This window comes from Phaethon aethereus (genome assembly GCF_964289735.1).
Source record: "Phaethon aethereus genome assembly, chromosome: 2".
Classification (NCBI taxonomy): domain Eukaryota; kingdom Metazoa; phylum Chordata; class Aves; order Phaethontiformes; family Phaethontidae; genus Phaethon; species Phaethon aethereus.
In genome coordinates, this window is record NC_138582.1 from 1,214,854 (window position 1) to 1,238,138 (window position 23,285).

Sequence of the window (23,285 nt, forward strand, 5' to 3'; positions counted from 1 at the left end):
ATAAAAGGAAAGGCCTTGAGATGGGAGTGATCTACATTTCTGGGTTGGAATGAAGGTCTGAGTGGCATCCTGTCCCAGTAGCCTGTGCTAAGGGTGTTTTGCACTCACCTTTCCCAAGGTAGAGGTCCCAGTCAGTTTATAGAAAAAACACCAAACCAGGATGAATCACCAGGAAGCATTTGGGAATTGCTAGTTTGAGGCTGAATTTCCTCCCTCGTTTCTTCTTGCTGCTCTTGATATCATGCACAGGTCACTTCAACTGCTCATTTGGTTTGTTAGGAGCCAGGGCCATGCTGAGTGTGGCCTGTGGGAAAGGGAGGTGGCATTTCTAACCGTAGGCGTGCGTGGTGCATCATAGTGCCAAGAGTCCAAGGTCCGGGTGCAAAATGCACAGTGCCAACACCAAGCAAATGGGAAGTGCCATGGGGTTGCTCTTCAAGCACCGGACGAAGCCATGGCAGCGCCCAGCCTGGGCAGTATGCGGCAGCTGAGTGACGTTGACTCCAGTGCTGGCTTTCATGGCTGGGCACAGTGCCCTGTGCCCAATGACAATGTGCAGGTGCCCAGCAATGCTGGGTGTGGGTATGTCTGGGGCATGGCTGCTGTGTGCCCGGTGTGTGAGGTATGGAAGCCCAGTGCCTGCTGTGCCCCTTGGGACTGGTGTTGGCATACATGGTGCTATGGTTGATGCACATGGTGCCTGCTGTGCATGGTTCCCCTTGCCTGCTGTTGCTTTGGCCAGTGTTTTGTCATGGAGCCTGGCATGTGCACAGTGTCCCCTGCACCAATGTGCCTGGGACTCCACGTGCGTGGTGGTCTGTGTCCCTTGTACCACCCTTCCCCAGGCCCAGTGCACCACATACCTGGTGTCCTGTGTATTCTGGTCCCTGCTATGGCATGTGTCCCCTGTGTCCTCCAGTGTGTTGTCCTCCCCCCTGTGCCATGTGTACCTTAAGCCACCAGTGTCCCATATGCCTGGTGTCCCACATGCTGGGGATGCTGGGCATCCTGTGTGTACAGGGTCCTCTGTGCCTGGGGCTGTCTATTGTCCCCTGTGCCCAGTGTCCTGGGTGCCCAGTGTCCTATGTGGCTGGAGCTGGAGGTGCCTGGTGACCCATGTACTGCCATCCCCAGAGTCCCTGGTGTCCTGGGTGCTGGCATAGTTGGGGCCACATGTGCCCAGCGCTGAGTGCGCAATGTCCCATATGCCTGCTCCCATAGGCTGCCATACCTGGTGCCCTGTATCCTATATGTGCTGCTATCCCTGGGCCATGTGTCCCCTGGGTGCTGCCATCCCTGGTGCCCTCTGTGCTGCTGTTCTTTGTGCCCTGTGTCCCCTGGGTGCTACCATCCCTGGCACCATTGTGTCCTATGTCCCCTGGGTGCCGCCATCCCTGCACGCTGCCATCCCCCCTGTCTCCTCGTGCTCCCTCCCGGTGCCTCCCGCCCCCTCTCCCCGCTGCGCCCCGCCTCCTCGGGCCCACCCGCGCCGCCAGCCCCGCGTGTCGCCTCCTGGCCCCGCCGCTCCCAGCATGCCCCGCGGCGGCGCAGCCGGGCCATGGCGCCGCTGGCCGACCTGTACCAGCTCACCATGGCCTACGGGCACTGGCGGGCCGGGCGGCACCGCGCCCCCGCCGCCGCCGAGCTCTTCTTCCGCCGCGGGCCCTTCCGCGGAGCCTTTGCGCTGGGCGCCGGCCTGGCCGAGGCGCTGCGCTGCCTCCGCGCCTTCCGCTTCTCCGCCGCGGGTGCGTGGGGGCACTGCCGGGAGTCCTCCGGGGGGAGAGGGACAGTCCTGGAGGGGCGGACTTGGGGACAGGGGTATGCCCCAGCGGGACCTGGGGGGGGGCGACGGAGAGAGCCCTCAGGGGGACAGGGGAACCCCTCGGGGATTTAAGGGGGACCTGCAGTGGGGGACAGAGGGACAGCCCTCAGCTGGGCCAGGAGCCCCCTCAGGGGGACCTGGTGGGGACAGAGAGATCCCCCAGAGCCCACATGGGGACCTGGGGGAGACAGGGACACTCCTCCGAGGGACAACAGGACCATTCTGGGCGTGTGACAGGGACAGCTCACAGAGGGACCTGGGAGACAGGGAGACCTTTCAGCAGGAACTGTGGGGGCCAGGGGGACCCTTCAGCAGGACCTGGTGGGTTGGTGGGGATGGGGACATCCCTTGGTGGAGAGTGGGACACCTCAGGGGGACAGGGACATATCTCAGAGGGATCAGGAGACCCCTCAGGGGGATCTGGTGGGGTCAGGGACATTTTTCACAGCGATCTCTAGGGACAAGGAATTCCAGCTAAAGAGGGACAGGGGGACCTGGCGGGGGAAGACAGGGACAGCCCTCAGGGACACTTAGGGGGCAGTGGGACACCCTCCAGGAGGACAGTACTCCCATGGACAGTCCGTTGGAGGGGACTTGGGAGGCCACGGTACCCTCCCAGGATTAGGTTGCCCCCAACCTTACCTCTCCAAGGCGGGGGGGATGTTACCCACCCCCAGCATGGGTGGCTCAGTCTGTCCAGCCTGACCTGTGCTGGGGGGCCATGGCTCAGGGGACCACCTCCCCTGGTGCCCACTGAGCTCTGTCCCTGCAGACGTTGCCTACCTGCGCTCTGTCCTGCCCAGCACCACGGAGGATGCCTTCTTCGATTACCTGGCCACCCTGGATGCTTCAGAGGTGACAGTGTCTGCCATGCCGGAGGGCTCCACCGTCTTTGCCAGGGTGGGACATGGCTCGGGACCCTCCCCTGCTTTGGATGGGCTGCAGGGTGATTGGCTCCTGTGTCCCTGGCGAGGGCAGGGACGTCATTGCCACTGGCCCGGCTGTCCCCACAGGTCCCGTTCCTGCAGGTGAAGGGGCCACTGCTGGTGGTGCAGCTGCTGGAGACCACGTTGCTGTGCCTGGTCAACTATGCCAGGTAGAGACCCATCCTGCTCTGGTCCCCCAGCCGCTGGGGACACATCTGTCTCCACTGTGCCAAACCCTCCGAGTCCCACTGCGGTCCCTGCCACCTCCCTGCGCATCGGCTACAGTCGAGCAGAAAGGGTCCTGGAGCACCCTCACCCTTGGCTGTGTGCTGGTTCCATGCTCAGCCTGGCTTGGTGCGACCTGTCTCTTCCTCTCCCCAGCCTGGTGGCCACCAATGCTGCCCGCTTCCGACTCCTTGCTGGCCCGGACATGAAGCTGATGGAGATTGGGCTCCGTCGTGCGCAGGGGCCGGACGGTGCCCTTTCAGCCTCCAAGTACTCCTACATCGGGGGTGAGTGCTGCCCCGTGGCGCCCCACGGCACCGCGGCCGTGCCATCACCCGTGTGTGTCCCCCGTCCCTCCTTGCAGGCTTTGACTACACCAGTAATGTCCTGGCGGGAAAGCTTTACGGCATCCCGGTGCGCGGCACCATCGCCCACTCCTTCATCATGTCCTTCACCTCGCTGGAGGAGGTGCACCCCAGGGTGAGCATCGCCACAGGCAGGGGATAGGATGGTCTGCCCATGGCCACGCTCCCGGTGCCATGGAGGATGCCAAGGGGTATTCAATGCCTGTGTCCCCTGGGCAGGAGCTGCCACCGCTGGCAGGAGGAGAGCCAGTGGATCTCCCGGCCCTGGCCGAGTCGTGGCTGCAGCAGGTGTGTGAGCTGCTGCAGACCCCGCCTGAGAAGGCGAACCGGGGTGAGCTGGCTGCCTTCGTGTCCTATGCCATTGCCTTTCCGCGGGACTTCCAGGGGCTTCTGGACACATACTGCGTCAGGAGGTGAGGACGCCAGGTCCACCAAGGTGGTTTTTGCTACGGTGGCAGATGGGACAAATGTGCCCCTCCTTGCTTGGTGGCCTTGAAGCAGGGACATTTCCACCTGGCAGCGTCCCCGTGCGGTGCTGTTGCCAGATGCAGGGCTTGGACCACTGGATCTGCCCTGGGTCCCTGTCCCACCAGGTAAGGGACACTAACTCTCTCCTCGCCCATGCCAGAAGTGGCTTGCCGAACTTCTGTGCCGTGGCACTGGCCCTGCACCAGCTGGGGTACCGGGCCATCGGGGTGCGCCTGGACAGTGGGGACCTGGCTCAGCAGTCCAAGGAGATCCGCCGAGTCCTCCGAGCCTGCGGTGCTCAGTGAGTCCCCCCACCAAGCCTGGGTTGGCTGCCACTAGTCCTTGGCTTCCCCATTTTGGGCTCCCAGCACCTCGTCCTGCCAGGGTGGGAGACCTTGCTGCTCAGGGGGGTGCTGCGAGCAGAGCCGGGGGCCTCCCTTACTCACTGCCCAGCTCCTCTTCAGCTTCCAGGTGCCCTGGTTTGAGACTGCCCTCATCGCTGTCAGCAATGACATCAGTGAGCAGAGCCTGGAGGAATTCAGCCGGGAGGTGAGGTAGCTGCTGTCAGGGCTGGGATGTCACCTTGGCTTTCACTGGTGCTGCTGAGATTTGGGGTGCGTGGGGTGGACATGAAGCATCAGTTGGGACTTTCTCCTTGGGTGATAACAGAGAGGAGCTTCCAGGCTGGAAAAAAAGTGGCTTTTGGATGGGACAGATGGACAGACAGACACCAGGCACCTCTGGGCAGAGCATCCTCTGACCCACCCTGTGGCTCTGGTTTCGGCACGGACTTAAAAAAACAGCAGTAGGGCTGGGCTGCTGATGGCCACTGTCTTCTCTGCTGCACCAGGGGAGCGAGATTGACATGATCGGTATCGGGACGAACCTGGTGACGTGTCCTCTGCAGCCATCGCTGGGCTGTGTTTACAAGGTAGGGGTGGCAGCTCGCTGCCCTCTTGGTTCGTGGGGTGTGGGGCTCCCTGGCTTCTCTGAGGTTTCGCACGGCTGGGGCTGTGCAGCAAAGGGGGGCTCCAGCCCTAAGGGACACTGCTGTGAGGCCAACACCATCAAATCATAGAATGGTTTGGGTTGGAAGGGACCTTCAAAGGCTATCTAGTCCATCCTCCCTGCCATGAGCAGGGACATCTTCAACTAGAGCAGGTTGCTCGGAGCCCTGTCCAACCTCTTCCAATGATGGGGCATCCACAACTTCTCTGGGCAACCTGTGCCAGTGTCTCACCACCCTCATTGTGAAAACTTTCTTCCTTAGATCTAGTCTAAATCTCTCCCCTTTTAGTTTAAAACCATTACCCCTTGTTCTATCGCTACAGACCCTGCTGAAAAGTGCGTCCCCATCTTTCTCCTCAGCCCCTTTCAGCCCTAGCAGCTGCAGTGAGGTCTCCCCGGAGCCTTCTCTGCTCCAGGCTGAGCTCCCCCAGCTCTCCCAGCATGTCCTCCCGGCAGAGCTGTTCCAGCCCTCAGAGCATTGCTGGGGCCTCCTCTGGCCCCGCTCCAACAGGTCCATGTCTCTCCTTGCCGAGGGCTCCAGAGCCCAGGACACGGTTGGCCTTTGGGCTGCAAGCGCACATTGCCAGCTCCTGTCCAGGTTTTCATCCCCCCTGACCCCCGAGTCCTTCTCGGCAGGGCTGCTCTCCATCCCTTCATCCCCCAGCCTGTGCTGATACTGGGGGGTGCCCCAACCCAGGGGCAGGACCCTGCACTTGGCCTTATTGACCCTCATGAGGTTCACATGGGCGTCTTCCTTGAGCTGGTTCAGGTCCCTCTGGATGGCATCCTGTCCCTCAGGCATGTCACCCGCACCTCTCAGCTTGGTGTCATCTGTAAACTTGCTGAGGGTGCGTTTAACCCCACCACCTCTGTCCTCCTTGGAAACAATGTTCATGAGACCACTGTAACAAGAAGCTTGCAGGCAGGAGGAGGCAGGATGTCCAATTTTGGGGTGGTTTGAGGGGTTTTTTTTAATGATTTATTCAGCTGGTTTGCATCAGTGGCCTCCCTAGCATCCAGGGACACATGCAGAGAATACAGAGCTCAGCATGGTCCCCAGCAGCAGCACGAGCTGGTGCAGGTGACAAAAATAAGGTGACCATCTCCATAATCTCCTCTGCCTACAGCTGGTGGAGGTCAATGGCTCCCCATGCCTGAAGCTCACAGAAGACGAGGAGAAGATGACGATCCCAGGGACTAAGACGATCTATCGGCTCTATGATCCTGCTGGTGAGTTAGGACACCCTTGCCATGGTGCTGCCCTGTTGACCTGCATCCCTCCCTCATAACCCTGTCCCTGCTGTCCCACGCACCCACTGGCCCCTAACCTGGCACCCCTGCAGGTCACCCCTTCATGGACCTCATGGCCCTGGAGGAGGAGCCCTCACCCAGTGTGGGGCAGGAGCTGACGGTCCGTGTCCTGGGGTGGCTTGGTGAGGCCAGCAAAGTCGTGCCCACCACCGTGGAGCCCCTCCATCGCACATACTTCAGAGATGGCCAGGTCAGAGGTGGTGGCTCTACCTTCTGGTGTTGGGGTGTCCTCCTCCACATTGGGTGAACAACCAAGCCAGGGTGGTGGTGTCTTGTCAGTAATGGCTGAATCAAAGGGTTAAACCCCAGTGTTTCCTTGCATCTGAGATGTCCCCTGTCCCAACAACCCAGGTGCCACCCTGGACATGGTGGCATCTGAGTCCAGCCTGGAGCTAGCTCACTGGGCAGTGGTGCTGGGTGGCCAGCACCCTGCATGGGTGTGGTCATACACTTCCATCCTGCAGGTGTGTGAGCCACTGCCCAGCCTGCTGGAGGTGAGGAGCCATGCGCAGGCGTCCCTCAGCCTGCTCAGCCCTGTTCACCGCCGGCTCTGTGAGCCCCAGCCATACCCGGTATGTCCACTTCTCGCCAGGCACCATGGGTACATGCCCAGGAACACTGCCCGGCCCTGGTGGCCTGTGCAAAGCCAGTGTAGCCTCACCATGGAGCTGCAGTGGCACATGGATATGGGGCTGCAGTCCCTTCTGGGGAGCCCACGCTCACCGTCCCCTCTCGCTCCCATGTCAGGTGGCCATGACAGAGAGGCTGCACCGCCTCCTCACTGAGCTGCGGCAGACCAGCCAGTGAGGGAGTCCCTGCTTGCCCCCCATGCTGCACCAGCCCACATCAGGCATAGCCCCGCCTGGGGCCAGCTCTTCCTCTGCGCTCTTTTGAAGACCAGGTGACTAATTAGGAATTAATGGTTCTACTGACGTTGCTGCTGTACAGTGCTAATGTGAGGACCCTGCAGGAACTGGAAGCGCTCCCTGGGGTCCCAGGAGCAAAGCTGGGATAAGGCAGGCAGCACTGGGAGGCAGCTGCCCCCATGTCCTCTGGAAGCGACAGTCCTTCCCTGCCTTCCTCAGTGGGCCTGCCAGACGACCAGCACCTTCTGCCATGGCAGTGCTGCCTGTCTTGGTGGCCCTGCCAACCCTATGCCTTATGCTATGGCAACACTGCTCGCCTCGGTGGCCCTGCCAACCCTGCATCTTCTGTGGTGGCAGCCCATGCTGAAGCTCCTCAGTGGCTCTAGAGACCAAGTCTTGAGTGCACAAGAAGAGGTCCTACCACGGGAAGGGCCAGCCTGTCTCCGCAACCCATGCCATGGGACATCTGTGGCATTCTAGGTTTTGGCTCTGTGGCCACTTCTTGTATCTTTCCATGTTGTATCTGTTCCCTGGGGCGTTGAGGCTGGCTCCAAGTTGACGCCTGCACTCTCTTAACATGATATCCATAGAGGAAGCATGGCACTAATCCCTGCAATTAACTTCATCCTAAGTGAAAAAATTAAATAAAAGCCTTTACCCACCACAGCTACAGCCACACTGCGTGGCTGCCTTGGTCTTTCAAAACACTTGTTGCCTTCAGCTTGAACGTTTAATTCAATGTCCTTCACTTCATGGTTTATGACAGAATAAAGTCGGCATGAAAAAGCAAGTGCTGACCCATGAGACCACCTGGAGGTAGCCCCAGCAGGTGCTTCACCGCTCCATTTCATAGCATCCTATGACCCTAATTCCAGTGCAAACCCCTTTCTAGCTCTACTGGGGGTAGGTCTCATGCCCAGGCAATGACTGTTTGAAGGCTTTATCAAAACAGGGTCAAGAAAAGTCATTGCATGAGTGGGAAAAAAACCTGCACGGACTGAATCTTCTCTGAGATACTCATATTTTCTCTAATCCTGCCCAAAGCTGTAACAGGGAGATAGTAAATGCTTTCACCTGAGCTTGTGAAACATACAGATCCAAAACTGAGCCACCCATCAGAAAGGTGCGGTGAGGGAGGGCAAGAGGGAAATGCCCAGTGAGATGCACCTGCACATCCCCACACACCAAGCCTAAGCCTGCGTTTGCACACCCTCCCAGGAACAGCCGTGGTTTAGATCTTGTTTAGATCTTTGCGGCACATGCTGATGGGGGAAATGAGAGTTTAACGAACAAGGCTGGATGCTCTCTTGTTTCTAAAAAAATCCAAGAGGCTGGAGCTCCCTGTTGCAGTGCTCCAGCTGTGGGGGCACTGTCTCACACTTAGCATTTTAAGAGAAGAAAAAGCTCCAGGAAAACCAAAAGCAGTTTGCTATTAGAACTTACATTTTTTAGAGTAGAAGCACCAGAAATAGAAAAGCCCAACCCCCAGCGTACCTGAGTAGAGATTGTCCTGAGTTCTTAAGAGAGAAGGAATGAAGAGCAGCTTTAAGCAAATGAAGGAAGACAGTGAGACAGCAGCATCCTCAGTCCTGTCCATGGCCACAAGGATCATCCAGAGGTCTGTATGTGAGTTCACAAGCAGGAGCAGGGTAAACCCATCCTCAGGATGATCCGTTGCTAGATCTGCCACCGTCTTTCCTACGCCTAGACAGACTCTTCAACCCGCTGGTGCTTTGGCTTTGCCTAGAACCATTTTGAGTCTCTCCAGTGATGGAGACGCCACCACCTCTCCAGGTAACCTAACCCAGGGCTTGTCACCCTTACAGTGAAGAGGCGTTTCCCGATGTCCACAGGGAACCTGCCGTGTTTCAGTTTGTGCCCATTGCCTCTGGTGCTGTGACTGGGCACCACGGAGAAGCTCCTGGCACCGTCCTCTTTGCACCCTCCCTTCAGGCATTTACAGACATTGATAAGTTTCCCCCTGAGCCTTCTCTTCTCCAGGCTGAACAGTCCCAGCTCTCTCAGCCTTTCCTCAGGAGAGATGCTCCAGTCCCATCATCATCTTCATGGCCTTCACTGGACTGTCTTCATCTCTCTTGTACTGGGCAGCTCAAAACTGGATCCAGTACTTCAGGCGTGTCCCCTCCCTTGACCTGCTGGCAACACGTCGAGTGCAGCCCAGGACATTGTTCACCTGTGCCACGAGGATACATTGCTGCCTTGTGGTCGACTTGGTGTTGAGGCCGAAATGCTCAGCAAGGACTTTTGGAAGCTGAACAGACATTCACTGTCTGTTAACAGTCTGGGTTCATTACAACACCAGCTGTCCTTTGTAGCCACCACGTACAGAAATAAGAGACACCCCCGAAAGCCGATGGAGCCATCAAGCTGTTGAGGTCCCAGTTAGCATCACAACCCCGCCGACAGCAAAAAGACCCCAAGCCATGTGCATTGTGTGTCTCAAGCCAACAAGACCGACATAAAGCTACAGGCTGCATATTACAGTTACTGCACCCTGTGTTAAAGAGGAAAAAAAAAGACAGGTGGGAGATCCCTGCTGCACATCTGGGGCTCCTGGATGCGTCCCTCAAGGTTTTAGTGTCGCGGCAGTGCAACATGGAATCTGGGCAAGCCAGTTCATAGCGCTGACTCCCATAACAGCTTCCCACTGCCATGACAGCATATGCTTAATGCCAGAAAACCCCCAGTTCGCAAATTTAAGTTACTTGAGGAACACCAGTTCCCAACCCAGAGACCCTAAACCTTATTTGTCATGGCAGAAAATCCAAGAGAGCTCATTTTTTCCATTTTTGCCCTTGGAATTCTGTTATTGGTCTCTGGCACAGATCTCAGAAGTAGATGCAAAGATGGGACAGTAAGTGCTAAAAGTGAGCTTAAAACACCCAATCATGTAGCAATAGTGCAGTCTTTGCAAAAAAAGAAGATGGCATAATAAGCTCACATGCTGCTCCTCAGCTCCATCTTTCTTCCAGTATTGGTCTTGCAAAAATATGTACTTCTAAAGCTTATTTGCAGCTCAAGACATCCAATTAATCTCATGGTTGAAAATAAGGGATGGTGGGTAAAAGTGCCGGAATATTACTGCTGGGTAAGGGAAGTGCAGACAATTCAGGGACCCACCTTTAGGTGTGGCGTCGCATCCCAGACCTCAAGAAAAACTCTCATCCTGACCCATCTCTTAATCACACCGGTGCAGCTCACACCTCCTGGTTTTCTCACTCTGCAAGTCCACGTGAGGATGTCTTACGCAGGGCGAGGCTGCGGTTTTCTTGTGTTCTTTGCAAACCTGAGGATAACTGCTCATGTTTTAATTAGATGCTGGTCCTCAGCTTAGGAGGGAAGGGCTGGCAGCAAGAAAAGGATGTTGGGGAGGACTGTGAGGTCAGGCAGAGCTGCAGAGTGCCTGGGAAGGAAGGAGGCTGGAAAGGGAAGGTAGGAAATGAGAACGAATTTGAGTGTAAATAATTCAGCGTCCAGGTCTGCAGGAAGTACTGTCACTTGATAAGGCTGGGTACAAGATTTAACAAGCCCAGACAGGCTGTGGATAGCTCGATACCAGACACTGGAAGAGGTAAGAAGAGGCAGAAGTGCAAGCTTGGTGCACCCAGACTCAGCTGCTTTCACTGACTATGAGCTGCAGGGTTGATCCAAGCTCAAGTTTCTGAAGCCTCGCTGCTCTGCAGCACCAGCCCAAGACAGTGTCATTTGTAAAGTGCCATCTTCTTGCTCTGGTACATGTACATGTAGGCGTCGCAGAAGAGGCGCTTGGCTACTCCATCCATGTCCCGGGGTTGCTCCAGGGCCAGCACAGCCAGTGGCAAGTCCAGGTATTTGGCAACTTCAGGGCACAGCGTTACTGTGGGAATGTTGAAGCCGTTTTCATCACCTAATCCAGAAAGAAGGAGAAAAGTCCAAAACAGGTCCCAAGGGACAAGTACCTACAGCTTGAGCAGATACCATCACACTCGACAGTAACGTAGTGTCTTAGCTGAGAGATCTGGAGGCCAACAACAAAGTGGGCAAGGACAGGAGGATGGTCCTCACCCACATGGCAGCCAGTCCCATCTGGCTCGACAAGTCCCTTGTTTGAACACAGCCGGAGCATGAAAGCATGAGGGGAAACTCACATGTGCTTGGCTTGGCCATACTCTTCTCTGGGGTCTACTTAAATGGTCACTGTTGGAAGCAGGGTCCAGAGAGAGCCTAAATCATCTAGGGGGCTTCAGAAGAAAAGGTGGACTGACCAGCACCTACGCAATGAGCACTGCAGACCCTCACAGCTGCCCCACTGCACAGCGCGCGGCTGCGATCAAAGCTCTGAGCCCACCACCATGTCCTTACCATGCCTGTCAGCCATGCTGTCGAAGAACATCCAGTGTTCGTTCTCGGGACCGTATTTCACGAAGGAGACGTAATGACTGGTCTCGATGCAGAGCACTGCGAAGAGCTCCATCTTCTCACGAGGGACCTGCTGGCTGCCCCGGGGACTCCGGCTGTGAAACTCTTCTGGGATGTGCAACCTAGTTGGCTTGTGTGTTTTGCGTCGGTAGTGGGAGTGAACCTGAGGAGAGATGACGGGGTGGCACATCTGAGAACCTGGCCTGAGAAAGAGGAGTGTGCAGCGGTCAGACCCCCAGTTTATTCCCCACTGATCTGAGTCCCATGGTCCCTGCATGCCAGAGAATGGCATTGTGTCAACAGGCTGGCAGCGAGAAGCTGAGACAAGAGCCTGCCACCCTCCAAGAAAGGCCAGAAAGCTGTAGGAACTCTCCTGGTGAGACCCAGCACTCAAGTCTGTGCAAGATCTGTCCATAATTTAGAGGGTTCAATAATGTGTGGCACCTAACCCTGCTCATGCAACTGATACAGGCAGTGGGACTGATGCTCAGGAATGGTTTTAAAAACTAGAAGGGAGTGGATTTACACTAGACATAAGGAAGAAATTTTTTATGATGAGGGTGGTGAACCCCTGTCCCAAGTTGCCCAGAGAGGTGGTAGGTGCCCCTTCCCTGGAAACATCCCAGGTCAGGCTGGACAGGGCTCTGAGCAACCTGCTCTAGTTGAAGATGACACTGCTCGCTGCAGGGGGTTGGACTAGATGGCCTTTAAAAGTCTCTTCCAATGCAAACTATTCTATAATTCTATGAAGGGGCCCCTCTGTGCCCAACCTGAATGGTTGCAAGGGAAACATGGGTGTTTTGAGGGGTTCAATCTGCTTTCAGCCACCAAAGCAGATTTCACAAGCACCCAAAGAAATGGAATACCTGTCTGGAGCAGGAGCTGCAGAACTGCTTCAGGCCCGTAGCTGCGAATACCTTGTCTTTGAAACAGTCCGAACACTCCAGGGTGGCGACATCACCGCACACGCAGCACTCCCTGGGACCTGCAGGGGCAACAGGGGTGAGAGCATGTGTCTTCTTCAGATCTAACCTGAAATCCAACCTGTTCTGCCAAAACTGGTGTTCAGGGAAGAAGAATCACACCGTGATCCCACCTTACATCTGCTCACAACCCAAAGAGGTGAGACCTGTCACCTGGTTGCTCACAATCCCAGACGGCAGCTTTACCATTGCCCAACAACTTACTGTCAAGCAGCAGATCTGTTATATCCAGCTCCAAGGAAGGAATGATTTTGCTGAACATTTTATAATCCTTCCCAAAACGTGGCATTTGGATAATGAAGCAAGATGGGATCTGGGAAAAGAAAGGCAAATGAGTCATCCTGCCAGAAGAGACAAGCCCCAGAGGCTCTTCTTTCCATATTGCTGCTGGGAGTAAAGGCTTTCTGCTCCAGTTATCCACAAGACAAAACAGCAACAGAGAAAGCATAGCCCTCTTCCCAGGTCACACTCAGATTCCCCAAGACCTCTCTCTTGTGGGTGTATCCTGATGCTTTGCAGTGTTGGATGTAAGACTAGACCCACTGGCAGGCATAGGTATGTTGGAGGAAGCAAGAAAGAGGCAGCAGATAGCAGCAGCATAGGCGGAAGGTAGCTGGGCTCACCTCCACTAGCTTCAGATCAGAGGACAGGAAAGAGTGTTCCACTAACTGCTGGACGTCAGGAACCACCAGATCCTCCTGTTTGTCCATAAATATCTGGTAACAGTAACAGTCCTGCTCCTTCTGGCCTCCTGACCTGCAAGGAGTGGTCAGGGGGCTTGTTTATGTGGTGCCACAAACATCTGAGCTCCCCGAGGACATACCGGCTTTGTCCTGTAAGAGCTTCTGGGCCCAAGGCACCAAGGGCTGCTTGGTGCAACACTGACACGAAGCGCTTTTTCCACCCAGAAATACTAAGTATGTGCCATGGGACCATCTTTGGTCTCATTATACCTCCATAGCATCACATCCTGCTCCTATAAGCAAAACTCAATTTTCCCTCGTCGATGTAAATATTAAAAGACACTTCAATATTTTTTAAATCAACTGCGCTGTGGCACAATCAGCAAACTCCTTCTCAGATGAAAAATCCACTTATAACTGCAAATACAAAAGCCACAAAGCAAAACTTAGTGCATTCAAAAGGTGAGTTGTGTGCAGAAGATCTCCCACAACCCCTACATCCCTGAGCCAGCAGAGAAAGGATTTCCTTCAGATGACTCTCTGCAGGGGAGCTGCACTACAGAGCTGTCTTTGTGCTCAGCCTTTCCGAGTACTCCACGATCTACGACTTGACTGACATCTCAACAAAGGAGCACAGAAATCGAACAATCCCCTTCTATGCTCCTGAACAGCACAGTTATTTTTGGCTTCCTTCAGCCTCTCATCCTCTTTGTAGAGTCCTGAAAAACTGGGACTGCATCCATGGACTGCCTGTTTGAGAGGCTGTAGGACCTCAGCCAGCTTGACAGTCTGGACACATCCCAAACGCATCCAAAGGCTGCCAGATAGTGCGGGTTCTGCACTGAAGTTGGACACTACGTTTCTCGAACCACTGCTGGCTCACCCTAAGGATGAGACAAGGGTTTTATCCTCGTTGTTTCTCCTCCAGGGAGAGATTAAAAATGTCTTTTCCTGGATGTGTCACCTGAGACAAGATCACAACAAGCAAGACCATACGGACAGCAGAGAGGAGCTGCACACAACTCACTGAGCTGTGCCTCCAAAGCCTTGATGAAAAGGTGCAACACCTGGTGATCTTGAGGTGGATAACTAACGAGCTTGGCCTGGGTAAATGATCACTTATCTATCTATCTACCTACCTACCTACCTATCACTTATAAGTAAAATATCACTTAGATATGGAAACTTACTGCAGTTTCAAGAGTGGCTCTATTCCCAGGATCTGATGCATTATGAGATTGAGGAACTCCTCAGGATCTGGAAGGTCAAAGGAAAATACGTGTCACACCACACCAGGACTGCCTTGCCCCACTGCATCCAGCAGGCAAAAGCTGCCAGATAAATCTGAGCTAGCATTTTGTGAACGTGGAATCTCCTCTTTCATTCTAGGTAAGGGGACAATTGGGATAAAAGCTGAGAGCACTTAGTTAATGCATAAATCGTACGGTGAGCATGAAAAAAGCAAACCAGCCCTCGGATGCTGCACTCTTACAAGACACATTACAGCAACACCATCTCAGAGACCTTAACCTAACACCAAAGTATAAACTCAAAGTGAAATCAGGGACAGCTATGGAAATTCGAGAAACTGAACAGTTAAACTATCCCTGGTTAAAATAAATACACAATAGTACAAAACACAAGTGCTGTTCACTGACAAGATACCTGCTGTTTCTGGAAGAATCAATACCACTCATTTGGTATCCAGATACATAGAGGTTGTTGCAGTGATGTTTGGCATTGATGTAATCTGTCTCCTTGTTGTAAACTACATGGGGGCTTGCTGTTCACGGATGGGAGCATGGTGATTGTAACCAGAGATTGGTGGGTTTCAGATGTAGGTGGTTTTTGTCTTCTTTTAACCCGACTACAGTCTTTGAGGAAGCTCAAATAGCTTGTCAGAACTCATACACAAGTTGATCTTGGTAAAATGATAAATCAAACTGGATTCTAGCAGGGACATCAGGGATGGACTTATCAGGGTATAACTCAAAGTATAAAGGAGAAGGAAATTTCCCCTGTTTAAATTCTGTTCACGCAGATCTTCCTCTCCCCTCTTAGAAACAGCTGCCACCAGGTAGAGACCCAGCAATTCCTATTTTTCTATCAGACTTCAGGACAAATTTCAGTTTAAAAGCCTGTAGAATTTTAACAGCTGTAAAGTATTTTACATGTACATTTTTACATAGATGAACAGCACAGCAGACATATTAATTCACGTGCCTGAGAGAAGCATAAAATGAAGTTGTCAGCCTGGTGCCTGGATGAGGCGGCGCACAGCGAAGCAGCCTCGGGGAGGCCCCAGAGGGCACATTACCTTTCTCAGCGTTGGTAAAGCTGGAACACTGGCCTTTTTCAGTCAGCTGCTCCCTAAGGTGCATCACACTCCTAGCCCTGACGAAGCCAGTCCTAGAAACAAGAAGCAGCTGCAGATGATCTCTACAGTGTATTTAAATCAGAATCATTGAATGGTTTGGGTAGGAAAGGACATTTAAAGTTCGTCTAGTCCAACCCCCTGCCATAAGCAGGGTCATCTTCAACCACAGCAGGTTGCTCAGAGCCCCATCCAACCTGACCTGGGATGTTTCCAGGGATCGGGCATCTACCACCTCTCTCGGAAACCTGGGCCACGGTTTCACCACCCTCACTGTGAAACATTTATTCTTTAGATCTAGTCTAAATCTCCCCTCTCTTAGTTTAAAACCATTACCCCTTGTCCTGTCACTACAGGCCCTGCTAAAAACTCTGTCCCCATCTTTCTCCCCAGCCCCTCTCAGCCCTGGCAGCTGCAGTAAGGTCTCCCCGGAGCCTTCTCTGCTCCAGGCTGAGCCCCCCCAGCTCTCCCAGCCTGTCCTCCCAGCAGAGCTGTTCCAGCCCTCGGAGCATCGCTGGGGCCTCCTCTGGCCCCGCTCCAGCAGGTCCGTGTCTCTCCTGTGCCGAGGGCTGCAGAGCTGGACACAGCCCTGCAGGGAGGTCTCCCCAGAGCAGGGCAGAGGGGCAGAACCCCCTCCCTCACCCTGCTGGCCACGCAGCTTTGGGGGCAGCCCAGGACACGGTCACCCTTCTGGGTTGCGAGCACACGTTGCCAGCTCATGTCCAGCTTTTCATCCCCCAGGACCCCCCAAGTCCTTCTCAGCAGGGCTGCTCTCAATCACATCTCAGCATCACCAAATGCCTCAGGGTTGTATTTCTAGAGCCAGTGCCAGGACACTGCTCCTCAAGGAAGATGCTAATGTCTTACATTCAATCAGCTTTCCATGCCCCTCTTCCATGCCTCTCTTCCACACCTCTCTAAGGAGGATGAGGAAGGAACCTGCTATCTTTGATACAAATTCCAGAGAATTTAGCTCTCGTGCCACAGTCTACCCTCATCTGACCTGGCACTGCATAATGCCTTTGGGACTAATGCCACTGTTTTATCACCTCCAGGGTTCCTCCACAGAGGTGGTCGCAACCCCAGGAATCCCCCTTTCATCTTTTCACTGATAACTACAGCTCACAAGGCTTCCTTTTGAGCTGGCGAGACTCATGTACATGCAGTAGGAGTCATGACAGCCTTGCAACCTGGTAAAAGGAACAACTGGAAGAGAAACCTGATATGCAAATCTTTAGATGTGGCTGGCAGGAGAAACCCTCCAGGTAACCCTTTCCCTCAGTGACAGGTATCATCTGGCAGGGCAGCAGAGAAGGTATGAAGGCAGATGGATGACTTCCAGGATTCCCACATACTATACTCACTTTCGGAGGGGACTAACAATCTCATCTCGCAGAATGCTCTGGACGTTCCTGTCACACAGTGGGAAGGGCTTGAAAAGCATGGAGTCCAGCACAGATGTACAGGAGAAGAGGCTGTGAAAAGAGAGTGCTATGTAACTGATGGGTTTGCAGCAGTAGTTAGAACCAAACCGTTGTGCTTGGTGACAGTCGGTGGCTTTTATTTTCAACAGTCCATGCATGCAATTACAGAAAGGTGAGTGACAGCGCGTCCCCGCAGTGAAATAAACCACATCTGGTTTAATGAACACTGGTAGTAAGCAAGGAAACGTTCAGAGAGAATGAAATCTCGTACTTTGCAGCCAAAACTGCTGGGCGGGGGGGGGCACCACTGAGTCTTTTCCTCTCCAAACAGTGCTGCACAGTGAAGCTGGGACCTCCTGGGCAGTTTCTTTGAAACGTTTTCAGCCAGTACCTCCAGTAACAGAGTCAGCACGATCCAAGTCCAGAGAACTACGATCTCTCACCACCTTGCATGACAGACACATGGGTACCTTAGGTACTCACAAGGGGTACTTCAGGGCCTGAGAACCTACCAGATTAGGAAGGAGATCAAAAAGCAGCAAGCATCAAGGCTGCGTCTCCACAGTTATATTCTGCTCTATACTGGGTAAATTCCCAGCCACCTTGGAAGTCCAGGGAAGTGCTGCAGTTTAGGGCTCTGCTCAATTAAAAAAAGCACTCATTTAATGAAATGGCACCACTTGAGTAGGTCCTCACCTGAAAAGAGCTGCATCCATATAGCAGGAATTACAGTGGCCTTGGATCCCTTTCATCCGCCCTTGCAGGACATGCACTGCTGCCTCGTCCCTGAGGGGAGGAAAGCTGTCTGGAGCTTGTGGAAGAACTTCCTGCCCTCCTGCAAAAGAAGGAACAGAAGCAACTCCCTTTAGCTTCCCATCTTGTCTGGGTCAACTTTGCCCTTCCCTGGTGCCCCAGAGCTCTGCTCAGAGGTCGGCACCTGGCTCCTCTGTGCTGCTCCTGCTGGGACTCAACCACATTGGGATGAAGACTTGTCTCTTCAGTAATTCATCTATGGGAAATGAAGACAAAACCAAACCACCTCTTCTTTACCAAAGCCATGCCCTAACCTCTGCCATCGTTACACCATGTCTAACGAAGACAAAAAGAGCTACAAACGAGCTAGTGCTGTGTTATGTGCAAGCTTGGGATCTCTCTGTTGAAAAACCTACGTCCCCAGTAGCAAGGGACAAACAGGCAACTGTGTTTTAATAGCCTCATCCCGCTGGCCTGTTGTCTCCTTTAAGCTTCAAAGGTGAATTCTCAATATGGTCTTTTCTGGTTTCTTCAGCATTCTTCCCTTCTAATTCAATCCCCTCTCTTCAGCATGTCCTTATGACATTCTTCCTTATCCCTACTCCCAGTTTTTGGGCAGTCCCTACAGCAATCCTGTCTTCTTGTTTACAGTGATCTCTTTTACAGTTCCTAAATGGCTAGTTCATGCTGTCTTCTCTGCTCTGGAGGAATTTCTTCCTTTTCAAATGAAAATACTGACCTGTTCTTCCCCATTGTGAATGTCTTATCGTCACATCAAGCTGTATGTTAAATTTGATTTAATCCTCTCTCTCTCTTATTTCTCAGTCCCCAGGTGTAACACCATTATCACCTGACATCTTGGCCATGGGCCTGAGTTACCCGCTCCGATTCTCCAGACCCCCACGCTTGGTCTATGTTTGCGCAACGTTTACGGTATGGTAGCTAGGCCAGGCCCAATAGCTAAAACACTTGTCCACATTCAAATCTCAATTACACAAGACCTTTTCTCCTGCCCTGAAAACCACAGGCAGAAGAGCCCTGCCTTGCTTGCAGCATTCACAATGCCTTGCAAAAACTGTTGCTCTGGAATTCTATCCTCTGTTACACCCCAATGTTTCCTGCCAGCTTCCCCTTCTCCAAAACACCCATGCCACCGAGGCTTCATTTTTTAGAGCCACTCACAATATTTAGCAAGGCCTGTTGTGATAGGACAAGGGGTAACAGTTTTAAGCTAAAAGAGGAGAGATTTAGACTAGATCTAAGGAAGAAATTTTTTATGATGAGGGTGGTGAGACCCTGTCCCAGGTTGCCCAGAAAGGTGATAGATGCCCGATCCCTGGAAACATCCCAGGTCAGGTTGGACTGGGCTCTGAGCAACCTGCTCTGGTTGAAGGTGTCCCTGCTTATGGCAGGGGGGTTGGACTAGATGACTTTTAAGGTCCCAACCCAAATGATTCTATGATTCTATATTCAATGCCCTCGTCTACGTTATCCCTATATTAAGTAACTTACCATCTCTCACACTCATGGGGCATTCCCTATAAATACCACCATAGCAACGTCAGCATTCTTAAAACTGACATCTTTTGGAACTCTCAAAGAAAGTGAAGAATTACTAAACCGCTGATTAAGACACTGCGCATGAGGCTTCTCCATAGCATGCCTCATCCCAGCACGGCACTGCCTTCCCTCTCCCCAGAGAACTCACTGTAATCCACAAGGCTCAGGTCACTGTTGCGCGAACACTGGAAGCGAACATCGGGCTGGCAGGACTGCAGCTTCACGAAAAGACCACGCTTTGGAGCGCAGTGGAAGTAGTATTTGCCCAGCCATTCGCCAGCCGTGACCCCCTTATCTTCATCCTGGGAAAAGAACATTGAAGAATAACATGCAAGCAGGCTTTCCACAAATGAGGTACAGTCTCCCATATGGCCATTTAACATCAGAAGTGCTGTGTACAAGTTTGGTTCCGTTTTGCTGGCTGTTTTCATTTATTTGGTTAGGTTTTGAACGTATTGATGCCGTTTGTAGGATTCATGATTGTTCCGTTCCCACGTTCCAGTAACATTGCTCTTGAAGAGAGCAAACCAACCCTCATAATCATGCTGCAGGCTCTCCTCCCCAGTCTAAGGGAGGGCACAATGGTGTGCTTGCCCTCACAGTGCACACTCTGACATGTCAGAGGCCCAGGTCAAACTGTGAGATTCACAGCCACAAGCTGAAAGTCTTCAAAGACTTCAAAGAGAAGAAAACAGCAACCAAGACCTGCCCATTCTGATATACAATCTCACAGCAGGACGTATTTTGCTCCTTACCAGTTCAACTCCTGCCATTTTGTGCATAATTTGAGGCAGGTAGCCCAACCAGCGGATGATTCCCGAAACCTGATTTCCCTTGTCCAAGGTGATCTGGACCATGGAATTCACCTCCAGGGACGAATTCCCACTTTCACACTCCTCACTGCTCTCGCTTCTTTCTAGTTTCATTTGTTTTGAGTGTCCCAAGCCCATGTCAGATTCGAACGGTGAAAATAAACCTAGGGGGCAATACAAAATATCAGGTGAGGTAAGAAGTCAACACCTAATGACAAACATCTCTGGATCTCACCTAATACCAGGTGTATTTTGAAATTATAGACCAGACAGATAAGCATGAAGCTGAGCACCAGAGACACAAGGTGTAATTCTCAGGACATATTTCAGTCATATGGCCAAGCTGGCCTAACAGGCTGAGAGGAGACAATCCTGCTCTGTGTTTCCCTGCTCCAAGCTGCACACTCCAGCCTCTCGCTGGCCCTGGAGCTAATCCAGCCATTGAGAGCCATTTCAGATGACTGAAAAGGCAGCAGGGGGGGTTATTTCCAAATTATTTTTCTGCATTTTGTGAGATGAATCAACTCAGTGAAGAGTCTAATGACGGTTCCCCTCAAGCTGGCCCTGACAGCTGCACAGTGTCTTTTGATGGCAACAGAGAGATTCCACTAATTTCTTGTCTTGTCCAATGACTCACACCACCGCTGCTGGCATCTGCACCTTTCTGAGTTTGGCTGGCATCAGGATGAAGCTACTGCTCCACCTTCTACAGCTAAATTAAAGACTCTAACCAGTGGTGCCTCCTCCCCCAGGAAATACTTCTGCACTGCAATCAAACTCTCTCTTCTTCTTCCTGACAAATGAGTAGACCCAGCTTTAGTTGCCTAATGCAAAGACTTTTGTCCAGAACTCGAGACTTTTCATGGACCCTCTCTGCCTCCTGATCAACTAAGTTGGGAGTAGCTGAAGCTTTTTTTGGACTTTCAGCTCATCAGTACCTTGCAGAGAAGAAATAAACGCTAAATCCCCAGGAACATACACAGGGCAGACACATCTGATGATAACCTACTTTGCAAGCTTTCCTTCACAACAGAGTCCATAGGGATTTCTCTGAAAATGTCAGTTGTTCCTTCTTCTTCCTGAAAGGAAAGAAAAATCTATCAGCTAAAGGCTTTATCAGATATAGGGCATTCCTGGAATATGAACCAATTTTTTAAATAGGCCTGGGAAGTTTGCATGTAACCTCATGTCTCTCTTGGACATTCCTTCCACTTCTCTCATGTCTCACCATAACATAGTTTTTAAAAAAATCCCCCAAAACCAAGGAAAGGCAGCAAGACTGCTCGTACCGGACAAACTTTGACGAACCATTGTGTTCCCTCCCTGTAAACTGCCATTGCTATTCCTTTTGTGAGGACCTCATCCACGTAGAAGCTAACTGCATCTCCTACTTTCACAGGAACACCCTCCTCCGTGGCTGGTTTTGGCTTCTGTTTCACATAGTCGTCATCCGGCACGGGAGTAAACTGGACTCTGCTAAATGGCAGGAAGATCCCACAGTTCCGTTTACACTTGAAATACTCAGTGCCATGATAAGATCCATCGCTGCGCCCTCTGTTTTCACCCTCACCCTGAAAACACACCAGAAAGGCACGTTACATACACAAATATAAAGAGGAAATAAGCAACTTACTTTCTTGGCCACTTTACCTGTAACTCCACCCCAAAGAAGAAAGGAGACAGCACAGCCGAAGTGTTTTTGTAAATGCTCCCGATGTAGCGGATGATACCAGGGAAATACTGCCGGTCAACCTCCACCATCACTTTTTGGCCTGGCACAGCCCGCAGAGCTGCTTCAAGGCTCAACCTCTCCAAGAAGTAGTTCAAGCGTTCGTTGTGGCTGCTGATAGCCAGGAGGAAGACGGCCGTCTCCTCACGCACAGGCTGAAGGATTTCTACGTTTATTGTGACGGTGGAGCTGTCATCCAGCATGATGACTTTCAAGAAGCAAGCCGGGGGCCTGTCATCGGAGAAGTTACGCAGGTAATTTCTCTCGCTGCAGAAGCACATGTTCCCAGCTTGGAAGTACTTGCTGCCGTAGGCACAGTCTTCTGTCAGGATGTAGTAGCAGTTTCCGTCCCCTGCTGAAGGCAGGAGGCTGGTCATCGTCATTCCCCTGGGTTGTGAGAGAGAGTCACACCAGTGAAGATACATGTGTGTTATCACAGGATGTCAGCGGAATTCAGGTGGGAAGAGGTCTCGAGCCCAAGCCTGTGCTCAAAGCAGGTTGCTCAAAGCCTCACCCAGTTGAGTTTCGAGCATCTCCAATGACAGAGATCCCACAGCCTCCCTGGTCCTATGTTCCAGTGCTTGATATTCACCCACACAGTAGAAAAGAAAAAATTCCATTTAACCAAGGTTTCCCATGTTCCTGCTTGTCCCCATTGCTTCTTGTCCCCTCACTGTGCGCCCATGGGAAGAGTCTGGCTCCCTCTTCTCTATTAAACCCTCCCAGTAAGAAGCTGCACAGTGGAGCACCTTGTCTGTCCTGTTCTCTACAACACTGTACAGCCAGAACGGCCTCATTAAATTCCACCTCCTGCTTTCTTTTCATACTTAATCGTAGGAGTGGGGCAAAGGCTAAATTCTTCCTTTTAAAAAGTCTCTAAAAAGGGAGTTCTACTCTGCGACTAGAGCTCTTCGATGTGTTAAAGCACATTAATATTCAAACCATATGCAAAGCACAGCACCTACTGCATTACTATGCGGAGGCACTAAAGATCAAAACAAATATTTTAAAAGAAATTCAAATATCTAGAATCAGAAGTACATTTTTCTGCTTAAATTCTAGTTAAATTCTCATGCATTTTACCCCTTCCCCATCTCACTTCCGACAATACCGCACACAGCCAGGACCCAGATTTTTTGTTACAACACAAAAAAAGGGGTGACTATGGAAACTTCTTCCTGCAGGTAGACAGAACTGGTTGGCCCAACCTGGCCAATATAAAGAAAATAAAAGACCATTTCTAGGCCATGGAAGAAATTAAGGAAGAAAAAGAAGATGGGCGACCTGGCAGAAGTTTCTTAGAAGTTCGAAGCGGAGAGAGAAGGAATTGAGCAGATGCAATTAAGGGAAGTAGAAACACGCTCGGGGCATTGCAGCAGGAAGCACAAATGCAGCTGTTGGGGTGGGCTGGGAGGAAGACGTAGGCAGAGCTTGAACAGAAAAGCTGCACAGAGCTCAGCAAGGAGGGCAGTGTTACTGGGGATTTCACCAGAGATTAATATCAAGAGAGCTCTTTTTTTAAAGTATTAGGGAAAGAGAAATCACTGTTTGTGTTGG

At 52.3% G+C, this 23,285-nt stretch overlaps 2 protein-coding genes across 2 annotated transcripts; one reads left to right on the forward strand and one right to left on the reverse strand.

The window, feature by feature from the left end:
* Positions 1-1,549: 1,549 nt before the first annotated feature.
* Positions 1,550-6,932, forward strand: NAPRT (nicotinate phosphoribosyltransferase; the record flags this gene model as incomplete). Its single annotated transcript, XM_082014868.1, has 13 exons — positions 1,550-1,745; positions 2,595-2,722; positions 2,836-2,918; positions 3,130-3,260; positions 3,338-3,453; positions 3,558-3,751; positions 3,967-4,107; positions 4,271-4,355; positions 4,657-4,737; positions 5,942-6,044; positions 6,158-6,315; positions 6,590-6,697; positions 6,873-6,932. Exons 1-13 carry the CDS (start codon positions 1,559-1,561, stop codon positions 6,930-6,932), a joined length of 1,575 nt encoding a protein of 524 aa, XP_081870994.1. The 5' UTR covers positions 1,550-1,558.
* A 3,781-nt stretch (positions 6,933-10,713) lies between these two features.
* LOC309417656 (ubiquitin carboxyl-terminal hydrolase CYLD-like) lies at positions 10,714-22,111 on the reverse strand (the record flags this gene model as incomplete). Its single annotated transcript, XM_082015182.1, has 14 exons — positions 10,714-10,898; positions 11,354-11,573; positions 12,277-12,395; positions 12,598-12,706; positions 13,017-13,149; positions 14,267-14,333; positions 15,394-15,485; positions 16,815-16,925; positions 17,571-17,709; positions 19,336-19,489; positions 19,943-20,163; positions 21,009-21,078; positions 21,289-21,570; positions 21,650-22,111. 14 exons carry the CDS (start codon positions 22,109-22,111, stop codon positions 10,714-10,716), a joined length of 2,364 nt encoding a protein of 787 aa, XP_081871308.1.
* Positions 22,112-23,285: the final 1,174 nt, after the last annotated feature.